Source organism: Diaphorina citri, unplaced genomic scaffold (assembly GCF_000475195.1).
Source record: "Diaphorina citri unplaced genomic scaffold, Diaci psyllid genome assembly version 1.1 scaffold2622, whole genome shotgun sequence".
Taxonomy (NCBI): domain Eukaryota; kingdom Metazoa; phylum Arthropoda; class Insecta; order Hemiptera; family Psyllidae; genus Diaphorina; species Diaphorina citri.
Window position 1 is genome coordinate 34,159 of NW_007380040.1, and position 14,940 is coordinate 49,098.

The window sequence follows — 14,940 nt, forward strand, 5'->3', positions numbered from 1 at the left end:
GCGAATACGTGCTACTTAAAGTCGCGCGACTACGCTTTTAATATGCGACGGACCTGACTCGTGAGTGCGGAGCCGTTCTTGGAACAGACCACAGATGTTTCACACACACACACTGACCTTTTGGTAAACCCCGGGTCGGACGACTGTTTCGTGACGCTCTCGGATCTGCGCTTGGTGCGCGGCAGAGAAATGACCGAGCTACGCCTCGTCGTGGGGAAGGCAGGATCCGTTGCGCAACGTTTCCGATACGGCGGCGAAACGTTGCTCTCCCGTTTGACTGGTGCGTCGCGGAAATAGCTTTCGATTTCCGTAAATCTACGATACACAGGGGAGGGATGCGTCATACCCCATACATATGAGATTTGTTTGTTTGTTTGTTTGTTTTTTTTTGTTTGTTTTTGACGCGACAAGGGTGGTTTTAAATCGGTACCGGAACAGATACATGTGATTTTGTTTGTTTGTAGTATCATTGGTGGTCAGAATGTGATACCAGATCATAAGTACACACATAAGGAGACGGGTGTTTATTGTATTGATGTGACAAGGGCAGTTGTAAATCAGTACCAGAATACATACATGATGATACATACAAGGAAGAGGTAGAATGAGTGCCAGCATAGGTCGTTGTGGAGAACAGCAGAACACAGGACGGGGAAATGGCAGGAGTAGAGTGCCCAGGAGCAAAGGACAGGTTCGGGATCACAAGGAATGGGGAAAAGAGAAAAGGGATATTCGTAAACGGAACTTTTTAGTTTGAGAAAAACGGCACTCATTTTTGTGCGCGCCAGCATCGTTTTTAGTGTTTACTGATAAGAAATCACAATCACAACAAAAATTCCTTTTTTCTCAGAAAAGATAGAAAAAGATTACAGATTCTACACAGATATCTTAAGATTAAGAAGGAGTTCTATCCAATTTTCAAAAGAAACCTATTCAGAATTTCATCAGCATCTCGTCTCTTGTGTCGCAACAACACCTTCGCGGATTTCCCACTTCCAGTTCAATGTTTTGGATCAAGGAATCAGTTTAACGGCAAGAATGAGTTATCTTCATGTACTCTTGGTCCAGATTTTCCTATGGTATAGTGTAGAAGCGTACTACTGTGAGTTTGGATTGTGCGAGGCAGATACCTACTGCTGTGGTAACAACATATGCTGCGGCAATGTGTATAGTGCATACTACTTCTGGTAAGTAAGAAGAGGCTCCGTGGCCGAGTGGGTATCACACTAGGCTTGCATGCAGGAGGTCCGGGTTTGATTCCCGGCGGGGCCGAGGTTTTTTTTGGCTCTGTGCTTGGAGTTCAGGGTACACTCAGCCTTGTGAGGACAGAGTAGCCACTTTAATTGAGAAGCGACCAGTGGCAGCATTAACAGAGTAAAAAGAAAAATTATATACATATGACAGAAATAGTACAGGAGGCTCTTAGTAATGCTGTGATATCCACAAAAAATGTGAAGAAGCTCTCAGCTTCACCACAAATAAATCATGATTTAGATTTTAGATTTACTTCTGGTAGGTCACTGTTGAGCATCATCTACAGGTAGTATAACACCTAGGTACCCTGGAAGTTGTGATCACAGCAAGATTCAGCTCTGAGAACATATATCAGTCGCGCTAAAGTCATAGAGCAGGAAAAATGAGGACCAACGGAATTTTTCTTTTTCTTCTACGACTTCTAGATACCGAGATAAATCAATTTAAATAATACTGATAAATCGTAAAGTTTGACGTCACGACATACGCTCCCGTAGGCGATGACATCATAATATTACGCTGAGGTAGCAGGGTAATGAAAAGTTAAACACGGTCGAAAATCACTTGCATTTTGCACCAGTCTGACGTCTCAAAGCAGAATTTGCCTGACCGCTACTGTATAGCGATAAAGAACTCGCGTCTATTGCAAATTAAATAATTATTTGCAATATTTAAATACACCAAACTGATACAAAAACGAAATGCAAAGTGCAATCAAAAATCAAATGCAGAAATCAGAAAATGGGCAAATGCAAATAGGTAGGTAACTTTTTTTATAAAAAAATTCAGGAAAGGCGAAGGTACAAGGTAAAATTTTAGTTCGCGGATTCCCACAATATTTAGTATGTACTTTTCAGGAATTTGAAATGAAAAATTTATTGGACATGCCAGAATGTTTCAGGCTTGCTTCAATGTCTACTAATTTAAGGATAGTGTAATCAGGAATGATGATAACTGTGGTATCTAGTCTTAAGTGTGGAAGTTTTTTATCTATTTGTATTTTTTGTTGTTGGTCAAATTAAATACCTATGCAATGGGGAGAGTGGGGTGTCAGATATCCTCTCCTTCTTTATAGTAGGTCCTCCATAACCGGACAGGTCGAGGTCCTTACACCAAGGTCCCCTCCAAGACAGCTAGAAATCTCAAGGTATGTATTATCAGACCAAGGTGTAGAAAAAAGGCTCATTCTTTAGAAATGCTGGGTTTCTGGTACTAGTAATAATAGTAAATGGACCATTGATTAAAATAATAGATTCTGAGATAACTTGTGAATACCTGGACAGGTCGAGGTCCTTACACCAAGGTCCCCTCCAAGACAGCTAGAAATCTCAAGGTATGTATTATCAGACCAAGGTGTAGAAAAAAAGGCTCATTCTTTAGAAATGCTGGTTTTCTGGTACTAGTAATAATAGTAAATGGACCATTGATTAAAATAATATATTCTGAGATTACTTGTGAATACCTACCAAGTTATGTTGTATTACTTACCAAAAATCATTACTTTGTAATAGAAAGTAAAAAAAAAAAAAGACTTACAAAACATCTATTGTATTGTTTCAGGCACAAAGTATGGACTTGGAGGCTGGGTCTCCCCCTTCTTATTCAGAAGCTACTAGTCTCCGGAATTGAATCACAGAGTACTCCATCTCTAAATTTGATCAGCGGTACTTACCCTTGGGTCTACAATATCATACTAGAGTGTTTGTTAAATTCTGATTCTGAGAATGATTAGAGACTATGTAGGCAATCCTGTTAGTTTGCAAGCATGCTTAGAGATTAACTAACACTTTAACATGGGATTGTAGACCCAACTTTGTATGGTCTCTGAGTTTTTATTATGGCCCCACCGGATACTATATATATTTTTCTTTCTCAATTGATTGTGGACACAACCACAATATTACCCTTGGGTCTACAATATCATACTAGAGTGTTTGTTAAATTCTGATTCTGAGAATGATTAGAGACTATGTAGGCAATCCTGTTAGTTAGCAAGCATGCTTAGAGATTAACTAACACTTTAACATGAGATTGTAGACCCAACTTTGTATGGTCTCTGAGTTTTTATTATGGCCCCACCGGATACTATATATTTTTCTTTCTCAATTGATTGTGCAAACAACCACAATATGTTTTTGGACCATTTTAATATCCTGACGTTTCAGGGGATTCTACGACGTGACGTAGAATTGTTGAATAGGTATTTGGTACTTCTTATTTACTTGGAATATTTCTTGTGTTGAGTTGTGTGGCTTTTTTGTTAGTATCACGAGGATGATAATTGAACGAGGAAAAGGACTTCTAGGTTTTAGCTTGACGATTTTGTGTTGAGTTTGTCTGAATTTCATTTACTTGGAATATTTCTTGTGTTGAGTTGTGTGGCTTTTTTGTTAGTATCACGAGGATGATAATTGAACGAGGAAAAGGACTTCTATGTTTTAGCTTGACGATTTTGTGTTAAGTTTGTCTGAATTTTATGTATGTTTCATTATCATTGTGGCGATTTCTTGGTTCACGTAAAATCCAGTGTTCTATCTGCTGACCTACCAACCCCTTTATCTGCTGACCTACCAACCCCTTTCAAGTTCTGTGAAGTTCCTGATCAACTGACCAGAGTGAACAGTGCTTACTTGCTCAGGTTTTAGCTTCACAAATATCTCTTTTTTTTTCCTTGTGTGCTTTTTTTTCTTTAGGATCAAGTTTGTGTGCTTTCTTTTCTACTTTTTTTGGACCATTTTAATATCCTGACGTTTCAGGGGATTCTACGACGTGACGTAGAATTGTTGAATAGGTATTTGGTACTTCTTATTTTTTACTTGGAATATTTCTTGTGTTGACTTGTGTGGCTTTTTTGTTAGTATCACGAGGATGATAATTGAACGAGGAAAAGGACTTCTATGTTTTAGCCTGACGATTTTGTGTTAAGTTTGTCTGAATTTTATGTATGTTTCATTATCATTGTGGCGATTTCTTGGTTCACGTAAAATCCAGTGTTCTATCTGCTGACCTACCAACCCCTTGTTATTATTTATTTATTTTCATTGTTTGTAGGTATGATTTTTGGTTAAATGCTAACTTACTTACCTACCTAGAAGGTGCCTTCAAAAGAAGGGTGCGCCTTTTTCCCCCACACAACTTACCTTTTTTTTTACTCTCTATTTTTCTTTTTTATTTAAATTTCTCTGTTCCGTTTCTTTCTGTTCTATCTGCTGACCTACCAACCCCTTGTTATTATTTATTTATTTTCATTGTTTGTAGGTATGATTTTTGGTTAAATGCTAACTTATCTACCTAGAAGGTGCCTTCAAAAGAAGGGTGCGCCTTTTTGCCCCCACACAACTTACCTTTTTTTTACTCTCTATTTTTCTTTAAATTTCTCTGTTCCGTTTCTTTTAGAGTCAGCCGGAATAGTTATTAGTTATGGATGGTCTGCAGAAAGGTTGGTTTAGTGAGCTAAGCTCGCTTTGGCCTGGGGTGTCCCTATCACTTCAAGTGGAGGAAGTGCTGCACACTGAGAAGTCCGAGTACCAGACCATCCACGTCCTCAAAACGTAAGTGAAATAATTAATAGATAGAATTAATGAGGGCACAGTTAGCCCAGTGGTAACGCGCTTGCTTGCCACACAGAAGGTCCCGGGTTCGAATCCCACCATCGACAAAAATTTGCACTCGTTTTTTGATTGGAAATATTTCAACGGGTTACTTTCTGATGTTCTCGTGTTGACCCAGCACCTAAATGGGAAGTATTTTGTGTCTCTTATCGCCCATCTGATGAGGGACGTACTACGGAATGGGCATGCTACGACACATACATACCACCTGAGTCTATCTTAGTAGTTGTTTCATTGCTACGAAATCCCTTAAAGCTCCATTATTATGGGGTCAAATTCTCAAACAAATCTGGATAAAATTCCATGCCTCGGCTGGGATCGAACCCGCGCCCTCCTGTTTACCAGGCGAGCCCCTTCACCACTACGTCACCGAGGCAGACTTTTCAAACATTAATTCACACTTTTTAAACATTAATTTTGACGTGAAATCTGACGTCACAACTCTTCGAACTTTTTCATTAGAACGGCAATTAAAAGTTGAATTTTCGACCTTTTAAAGTTACTTTTTCGGAGTTTTGGCTTCAGATTTGGATTTTTCACAACTTTTTACGTAGAAATCGACCTTTTATTTATAATATTTTCCCAATTTCAACTCCTCCATTAGGTAATACCTAGGTGTACGAGTAGTTAATTTATCTGTTCCCGACGGAACACTTAGGTTAAGCAACGTTTTGTATGGCTAAGCAGAGTTTTAACCTTTAGGGTTTTCTAAGTGGGTTTTACACTTCACTGAACCACTCACTTCTTATTGCTCTTTTTTCCGCTAATTTTTCGCCGGTTTTATTTCGTAGCAATGAAACAACTGCTACATTAGACTCGTGTGGTCTGTGTCGTAGCATGCCCATCCCGTAGTATGTCTCTCATCAGATGGACGAGAAGAGACGCAATACTTCCCATTTAGGTGCTGGGTCAACATGAGAACACCAGAAAGTACCCCGTTGAAATATTTGCAATCAAAATATGTTTTTTTTTTCCCCGACTGTGGGTATTGAACCCGGGACTAATCCTGGCCCTTTTTGTTTCCAGGATACAAATTTCGAGAAGCCCGTGAGCAGTAATTTATCTACAGTGTAACCCAGAAAACAAGTTCCTCTCCATTGTATAGGGTGTTTTTTTTTTTTTGAGGTTTGTTTTTCAAAATGCTATGAAAGACATGCTATTTGAGGTATGGTCATGCATTTTTCTTTATTTGAAAGGTAATTGTTTGCCATTTAGTGTTTGAACTCTGAATAAAATTTCGGGTAAATGAGCGCCGCGGATAGATCGAATGAAACTCAGTCTAGAAAATCCAATTTTCGACCTCTTTTTTCATAATCTGAAGCCGGCTGGCGGGAAAGGGTAGTAATTTATCTACAGTGTAACCCAGAAAACAAGTCCCTCTCCCCCTCTCCATTGTATAGGGTGTTTTTTTTTTTAGAGGTTTGTTTTTCAAAATGCTATAAAAGACATGTTATTTGAGGTATGGTCATGAATTTTTCTTTATTTGAAAGCTAATTGTTTGCCATTTAGTGTTTGAACTCTGAATAAAATTTCGGGTAAATGGGCGCCGCGGATAGATCGAATGAAACTCAGTCTAGAAAATCCAATTTTCGACCACTTTTTTCATAATCTGAAGCCGTATATCTGCAAAAACGGTGTATGATGTCTTCCAGATGCTACAAATTTTTAATCACCATAAACTAATTATTTTACACATATCCCGAAAGAAAATCATCCAAAGGTGTCAAATCGCACGATTGTGGAGGGAAATTATGAAGAAAATTGAGCGAAATTATGTGCTAACAAAACAAAAAATTAAACCAAATGTTTCGCTTCGTTCGAGCCATCCGAGGGGCCCGTATGCCCGAACTTAGTATTCAAACACTAAATGGCATACTTTTAGCTTTCCAATAAACAAAACATCATGACCATACTTCAAAGAGTATGTCCTTTATAGCAGTTTAAAAAACAAACATCTAAAAAAAACACCCTATACAAAATCCTTTTAACTTTTAAAATCCAATTTTCGACCACTTTTTCCATAATCTGAAGCCGTATATCTGCAAAAACGGTGAATGATGTCTTCCAGGTGCTCCAAAGTTCATTTTTTATCACCAAAAACTTATGATTTTACACACATCACAAAAGTGTCAAATCGCACGATTGTGGAGGGAAATTATGAGGGAAATTGAGCGATATAACACCATTCCTTTCACAAATTAACGGGCTTAACTCACCACGTAGGTAAGCCATTTCAAAGTAGGTACTTGAAAATTTTAATGGGTTCTGGCCCAACCATTTCTCCTATCACCTATTCTGTCTTCCCTCTCTCTTCGCTTTAGTTATAACTAATGATATCATAAATGATAAAACCTTAGCAATTACGGTTCCCTCTATCAAAAAAAAAAAAAAAGTGTACCTACTTAAAACTTGGAACTCTATTCATTCTTTTAATAATCAGTTTTCCAGGCAGTTATCGCTGTTTGATAGTGGACCTTCAGCACCTCAAACTCTATTAATTTTATTATACAAAGATATGGCACTATTGTATTTCTTCTATCAGTATCGAACAGTTCGTATCAGGGGTCAGTACTGTCAGTAGTAATGGTCCAATATAATCAAACTTACTCGGAATTCGACTACTGATAAAATTGACTGATAAGTTACAAGTGTTATATTATGTGTTGGTTGGACATACTACGGGATGGGCATTGGGCATGCTAAGACATAGACCGCACGAGTCTAATTTAGATCTCTCGTTGCTACGAGATAAAAACGGCGATGAAATGCTCACTATTGAGTAGAAGGCAACTACTGAACGGGCTTAACTCTCTATTATTTCACTAATTCCCAAATCAATGAACATAAAATTCGTTGTCTTGACTGGGAGCGAACCGGCGCCCTTCTGTTTACCAGGCGAGCACCTCGACCACTACGCGACCAAGGCAACTTTTTTCCCAAATCAATGAACATAAAATTCGTTGTCTTGACTGGGAGCGAACCGGCGCCCTTCTGTTTACCAGGCGAGCACCTCGACCACTATGCACTACGCGACCAAGGCAACTTTCCGATAAAATTAGTAATAGGCAGTAAAAAATACCCAATCATTTGTACTGAACATACTCTGTGACCCGTGATATGTGGACTATCAAGTCTTGATACCAGTCTGCAGTCACCAACGGGTCAATCGAGTAGATTGAACTCATGTAGCTCTCGTCTAGACCTACCTACCTTTTTAGACTGCTGGGGTAAAGGGACTTTTCAGTCCTATTCGGGCAGGATAAACAAGGTATATTCTATTCTATTCTAAAAAAATACCCAATCATTTGTACTGAACATACTCTGTGACCCGTGACTCCATAACCATAGGCATGTATTTGGAATTGGATATTGTTCTAAAGAATCTAAAGCCCTAGTGTTGGTTCACTTCAATTATGTAGTTAGGTACTGTAGTATATCAAGTCTTGATACCAGTCTGCAGTCACCAACGGGTCAATCGAGTAGATTGAACTCATGTAGCTCTCGTCTAGACGTACCTACCTTGTGTTCAAGTTCTGTGAAGTTCCTGATCAACTGACCAGAGTGAACAGTGCTTACTTGCTCAAGTTTTAGCTTCACAAAGATCTCTTTTTTTTCCTTGTGTGCTCAAGTTCTGTGAAGTTCCTGATCAACTGACCAGAGTGAACAGTGCTTACTTGCTCAGGTTTTAGCTTCACAAATATCTCTAGGGACCTCAAAACGTGTTTTGGCACTAAAATCTGACCATCGAAAATTTGACCCGATTACATTACTTTCCTTCCTATAGGTATAGGAAAGTAAAAAAGTGTACCTAGTTAAAACTTGGAACTCTATTCATTCTTTTAATAATCAGTTTTCCAGGCAGTTATTGCTGTTTGATAGTGCACCTTCAGCACCTCAAACTCTATTAATTTATTATACAAAGATATGGCACTATTGTATTTCTTCTATCAGTATCGAACAGTTCGTATCAGGGGTCAAATTATGTAGTTACTGTAGTATTTTCTTGCTCTCATTTGATGATAGTTTCATTACTTGTTTATCTCGAAACTGTGCAATAATGTATCTGGATTTTTCCAAGTAGGTAAACATTTTTTTTTCTCTTCTTTTTAACCCCAAACCCAGTTATTACCATGTGAGTTATTTGTATTTACTATTTTATTTATTAAATATTTTGTTTGATAATATACCACTTTAAATAAGTGACTAAATGTTCGACAGATTTTACTATACTTACCAGAAAATATTCAAAGTATTATGTGTGTGTACCTTGTCCGTTAATTTAGGCTTAAATAGGTTTATATTGTTTTTAGTTTTAATGCTGAAATATAATTAAAAATTATTCAATATACTAATTTTGGTGTTGTTTCTGTGAATATATTTTAGGATTTTTAGGTTAAAGGAAGTACTTATTAAACATTATTCTAAGGCCCTACTGTTGATTGATCAAAAAGAGGAAAATGAAAACTTCAAGTCCAGTTCAAATTATAGGTAGTGTTGGAACATCTTCTGTATGGGACTAACAGTCCCACTTTATTAGTGAATTACATTGGACTTGTTACATTATCTATGAATAAAATTTTGCTAATGCTTTTCATCACATTTTGTTTCATCCTTAGATTGGAAAAACCCCTTCACCATATGGATGAATCTGAATCAAACCAATGACAAGACTTATTAGCAGTGCAATAGTCCTAAACTAAAATGGACGCGGCACATCAGGGATCAGGAAGAGACCGCCTTAACATAATAATAATAAGACTTATTAGGTTACATTAGGTTACCTATGTTCATACATTACAGTCCTTTGGTAGGATTAGGAAAAACCAAGTTCAACTGAGAACCTAAACCTACCAAAACTAAACTCCATCTGTTTATATTTTTCTATAACTACAGTGATAACAGACTTATTAGGTTACATTAGGTTACCTATGTTCATACATTACAGTCCTTTGGTAGGATTAGGAAAAACCAAGTTCAACTGAGAACCTAAATCTACCAAAACTAAACTCCATCCGTTTATATTTTTCTATAACTACAGTGATAACAGGAATGATAAATGTGGGTTTTTTTTTTTTTTTTTTTTTTTTTTTTTTTTTAGTGGTTGAATGATTTTGAAAAGTTTTTATATTTTCATCCGTTTCTTGATTTTCTTAATCGATTTCTAGTTACAGACCCTGTTTGTTTAATTTCAGAATTTCAAATTGAAAACCCTCTTTTCACTCATCTGCACCTGTGTTAAATTTCAACGCTTGATTTTTTCTCATCTTTCTGATAACAGAAATGATAAATATGTAATATAATTAAAAATTAAACATAATCACATTGCAGAATTTCCTTTGTACATTCACCAGATCAAACTGAAACCAAACAGAGGAATGGAGTCAGGCATTAGAATGAGTTGCTCTTTGTGTTAAACTTGTATAATAAGTACTCATGAGTCCTTATTTAACATTGATCAACAACTGCATTCCCCTTTCAATTTACAATATTTTACGTTTGATTCAAATCTATAATATTTACTTTGTACCTATTTTATAAGAGAGAGATCCATTCACTCAGTGATCACTTCATCTCAAGAACCCAACACCCAGAAAGCTGAAACTTGATAGGAATATTCCCAAAATGTTCTAGATGTACAGCAAGAGATGATCTTCCCAAAATCTAAACCAATCTCAAATTATGATCAATTTTCCATGGCAAAGCATGGCCAACCTGCTAGTTAGATGTGTTTGTATGATCTGTATACAGAGTGAATAGCCCATATTAAGATACTAGCTGCAGAAAGCTGAAACTTGATAGGAATATTCCCAAAATGTTCTAGATGTACAGCAAGAGATGATCTTCCCAAAATCTAAACCAATCTCAAGTTATGATCAATTTTCCATGGCAAAGCATGGCCAACCTGCTAGTTAGATATGTTTGTATGATCTGTATACAGAGTGAATAGCCCATATTAAGATATTTAGACACTTACCTCCTTATACAAAACACAGAATAAAAAATAATAATAATAATAAAAAAAAATTACCTGAACACAGACAGTGGTTCCCCTCCCTCTCCTCCACTTTTGAGACCTGAAATGATAAATAGTACAAATTACCTCAGGGATAAAAATACAGAATAACTGGGAATGGATTAGGTGATTACTAAAACAGCATGCAAACTCACATGTCCCAATGACGGTTTCATAAAAACATAGACCATATTTTTTGTAATGTATGAGTGTGAGCACTGCTTAGCTGTTCTTTCTTCTGTACTGCTTTCAGGTATGCCCACCAGTGTTTAAGTATACACTTTCAAGTTTTCAAACCACTTGAAAATGCTCTGAACCTATAATTTTTGAATGCTATGGAAATGGACTGTGTTTTAGTGTACGTACAGTAAAACTTCAATTATTTCAACCCCAAAATCAGTTCAAAATAGGGTATTTATTATTTATTTTGTTCTTTTGTATCTAAATTTTGCTCTTTTTTCATTGTTTTATACAGAATTTCAATTATTTCAACTACCCTTGGTCCTAATTGGTTGATATACCTAATTGAGGTTCTACTGCACATCTAAGCATGAGGGTACATATTTTCCCTAAAAATGATATCTCCCACTCTATTTCTTATAGGTTAGTTCCTATGAGGGGAAACTGAACTGAGGTGAATCTCTTACCAAAATATATCACTGCTGGAATGAAGCCTATGTGAAACACTTTCTTGGCGAAGTTGATGATTGTGCCCAACCTCTGCTTGGCTCCCTTGTTGATAGCAACGACAGGCATTTTGGAACTTGGTGGTTTATAAAATCAGAGTGATTCGGCAGTATCTGCAGACAAGAAATGATCACAAGAGATTAAAGAGATCCCAAAGAGGCGAAGACCAAAGACCAAAAATTTTTTTTCGCTTCCCAAAATTTGAATTTTCGAAAAATTTAAATTTTCCCACTTTTGCAGACTGAAGAAAATTTTGAGGTTATGTTTACAAATCACGCTCTCTTTGCAGCGCACTCGTGTGAACGGACCTTGTTGCCGCGAAATTTTAAAAAAATCCTAGCAGAAAAATAAAAAAGTGTGACAGAGGAATGTAGGTGTGGAAAATTGAAAAGTGCTTAAACAGGTGTTTGTAATAACTAATAACCTGAGCTGAAGTCCCCTGAGCTAAAACTTGATTATTTGTCTATTTACTTACCTTTAAAAGTGTTTAGTATTCTGATTAAACACAAACTCCTGATTAGATTATTGGACCAAGTTGTCTACCCTCATAACAACAATTTGATAGTCAGTATCAAAGTTTGAAGTTTACGTCCTTATCAGTAAAATATCCAGTGGTTATCAGTTATGAGCTTGATTGTTTCTCTTCCACCATAGCATTTAACTTTGGAACTTCAAATTCTGTAGTACACAGATTTCATTAGCAGGCAGAGGAAACTCAGTAAATTTTAGCAGTAAGAATATTTTGTCTGTAGAGGTAAGTAAACTTTGTATAGCCAGCCTAGTTAGCTTAGTTGGTAGTGCGTCTGCCTTGTTAGTGCTAGGCCGCAGGTTTGATTCCCACTCGGGGCAGATTTTATCCTGATGGGATAATATTTGTCCTTGGAACGGCTGGCTTTCTCCTATCCTGTCTTCCTTCTCTCTTCGATTTCGGGATGATAAGACCATAGCAGTTACAGTTCCCTCTGTCAAACCTCCTAAAAAAAAAAAAAAACTTTGTATTCTTAATTTTTTTTTTTTAAAGAGGTTTGGAACTAAAACTGCTGAGTCTTATCCAAAAGTAAAGAGAGAAGGAAGACAGGTTTGTAGAAAGCCAGCTGTTCCAAGAAAGAATTTAACCTGTTGAGGATAAAGTCTGGTCTGGGTGGGAATCAAACCCACAACCTAGTGCTTACAACTTACAAGGTAGATGCACTATCCTCCTAGCCAACTTGGCCAGCTACAAATATTAATTGAGAAATATCAATTAAGTATGTACTTAGGTAGTTTCTTGTACTTCCTTAGGTATAACTTTGTAATTGGTTTCACTTCAAATAATCAGTACATGCAAGTCATTTCATGTTCGGGCTGCACGCCTTTGGAACTCAATACCCATTGAAATCAGAAATGCCTTGAGTGCCACAAGCTTCAAAGTTCTTGTCACGGAACACCTCTATCCTGAAGCTTGATAATCTATTCCATTATTATTCCTTCGTCTTCTCTTTTCCCTTCTCTTCTTTCCCCTATTTTTCTATCCCGCCAACAGGTTTATCCTGTTGGCGATCGTTGGTTGGGTGGAAGAGCTCACAGTGTGAGAATTCTGCCATTAAAGCCTAAAAAAATAAAAAAAAAAATATAAAAAAAATTTCAAGTCTCTAGCTCTTACCGTTCTCGAGATATTTTGTTTACAGACAGACAGACAGACAGACAGACAGACACACAGACACACACACGGACCAATGGCTGAAACTTTGGATTTAAGCTCTAGGGACCTCAAAACGTGTTTTGGCACTAAAATCTGACCATCGAAAATTTGACCCGATTACATTACTTTCCTTCCTATAGGATAAGGAAAGTAAAAAAGTGTACCTAGTTAAAACTTAAAACTCTATTCATTCTTTTAATAATCAGTTTTCCAGGCAGTTATTGCTGTTTGATAGTGGACCTTCAGCACCTCAAACTCTATTAATTTTATTATACAAAGATATGGCACTATTGTATTTGTTCTATCAGTATCGAACAGTTCCTATCAGGGGTCAGTACTGTCAGTAGTAATGGTCCAATATAATCAAACTTACATGGAATTCGACTACTGATAAAATTGACTGATAAGTTACAAGTGTTATATTATGTGTTGGTTGGACATACTACGGGATGAGCATTGGGCATGCTAAGACATAGACCGCACGAGTCTAATTTAGATCTCTCGTTGCTACGAGATAAAAACGGCGATGAAATGCTCACTCTTGAGTAGAAGACAACTACTGAACGGGCTTAACTCTCTATATTTCACTAATGCCCAAATCAATGAACATAAAATTCGTTGTCTACCAAACAGAGGAATGGAGTCAGGCATTAGAATGAGTTGCTCTTTGTGTTAAACTTGTATAATAAGTACTCATGAGTCCTTATTTAACCAACACCTTTCAACAACCCAGGGACATTGTGTGTATTATGTGTTGGTTGGACATACTACGGGATGGGCATTGGGCATGCTAAGACATAGACCGCACGAGTCTAATTTAGATCTCTCGTTGCCACGAGTTAAAAACGGCGATGAAATGCTCACTCTTATCCCAGGGATTAGGGAGAGAAAAATGAAATTACTCGGATGGCCAGTTCAACAACGCTTACTCTAAGCTCACTGTCCCTCCGAAATTAGAGTAATACTCGTAGTAATATTGTTCTGAAATTTGAACCAAAGGATTTTCATCTCTGGTTGAACAAGTATTCTGAAAACAGAAAAGATTGATGTTCTGATATACTAGGCGAAATCACTAGTAAAAGAGCGCTAGGAAGACTTTTTTCGTTGCTTCCAAAGTAAGTATGGCCACAGTAAGCACCGAAGCACAATACCAACATGGACACAAAGGACAAAAGAACTCCAACAAATCAACTAGTAGTGGGGCGCCCATAAATTAGAAAATTAGGCCACGCTCCCATATTGTCCGATGAGTAATGTGGTTATCGGCTCTAGCTTTCCTTTTTTTTTTTCCTCATAAATACATATCGCCCCGTCTCCTTGAAGTTGACGTTTAAAATACACCGCTCCGGTACAAAATCTCCAGAACACGTGGGGTAAACATAACCCAAAGATTACATCTTTCTTTTTCATATGAAGCTGCCAACAGGAACAGCGAGAGGAAAATCAATAGACATTTTCTACACAAGGCACGATGACGTCAGAAAGTTTCTCCAGATGCTCAACATTGACAGTGTTGCCGAGCGGTGCGTTTGAAATTTTACCTTTTTAGTCCTCCTTCCTTTATTATTACTAATAATAAAAGGTATAGTGGACGGACTATTGTATTCGCTTCGGTGTCGGTCTGTCTGTCAGTCACTCTGTCTGTTCCCATAGAAGGACTTATCCAAACCTGGTCGACCTATATATCAAATTAC

At 37.3% G+C, this 14,940-nt stretch overlaps 1 protein-coding gene and 3 long non-coding RNA genes across 6 annotated transcripts in view; 3 read left to right on the forward strand and 1 right to left on the reverse strand.

Annotated features, from left to right (window-relative positions):
• The first annotated feature begins 2,090 nt into the window (after positions 1-2,090).
• The window catches only part of LOC113471569, a 13,837-nt gene continuing 987 nt past the window's right edge, over positions 2,091-14,940 (forward strand). The window contains exon 1 of the long non-coding RNA XR_003394213.1: positions 2,091-2,332. This is a non-coding gene — a long non-coding RNA (uncharacterized LOC113471569). The remainder of the gene's footprint in view (positions 2,333-14,940) is intronic.
• LOC113471567 lies at positions 2,528-3,102 on the forward strand. Its single transcript, XR_003394211.1, has 2 exons — positions 2,528-2,587; positions 2,815-3,102. It is a non-coding gene; the product is annotated as an uncharacterized LOC113471567 (long non-coding RNA).
• Positions 3,845-4,806, forward strand: LOC108253692. The gene is made up of 2 exons (XR_001809803.2): positions 3,845-4,045; positions 4,651-4,806. It is a non-coding gene; the product is annotated as an uncharacterized LOC108253692 (long non-coding RNA).
• On the reverse strand, positions 9,342-12,273 carry LOC103519245 (mitochondrial import receptor subunit TOM7 homolog). 3 transcript variants are annotated; one of them, XR_001809802.2, is made up of 5 exons: positions 12,041-12,273; positions 11,526-11,678; positions 10,894-10,939; positions 10,155-10,222; positions 9,859-9,923 (listed from the first exon to the last, which is right to left on the reverse strand). XR_001809802.2 is itself a non-coding variant. In XM_017448125.2 (3 exons), exons 1-3 carry the CDS (start codon positions 11,632-11,634, stop codon positions 10,210-10,212), a joined length of 168 nt encoding a protein of 55 aa, XP_017303614.1. In that variant the 5' UTR covers positions 11,635-11,761; the 3' UTR covers positions 10,196-10,209. The 3 variants fall into 3 exon arrangements, 1 of the variants encoding a protein (XP_017303614.1); XR_003394210.1 differs by lacking the exons at positions 9,859-9,923; positions 12,041-12,273 and adding an exon at positions 9,342-9,768 and having other exon boundaries at positions 10,145-10,227; positions 10,899-10,939; positions 11,526-11,776; XM_017448125.2 differs by lacking the exons at positions 9,859-9,923; positions 12,041-12,273 and having other exon boundaries at positions 10,196-10,222; positions 11,526-11,761.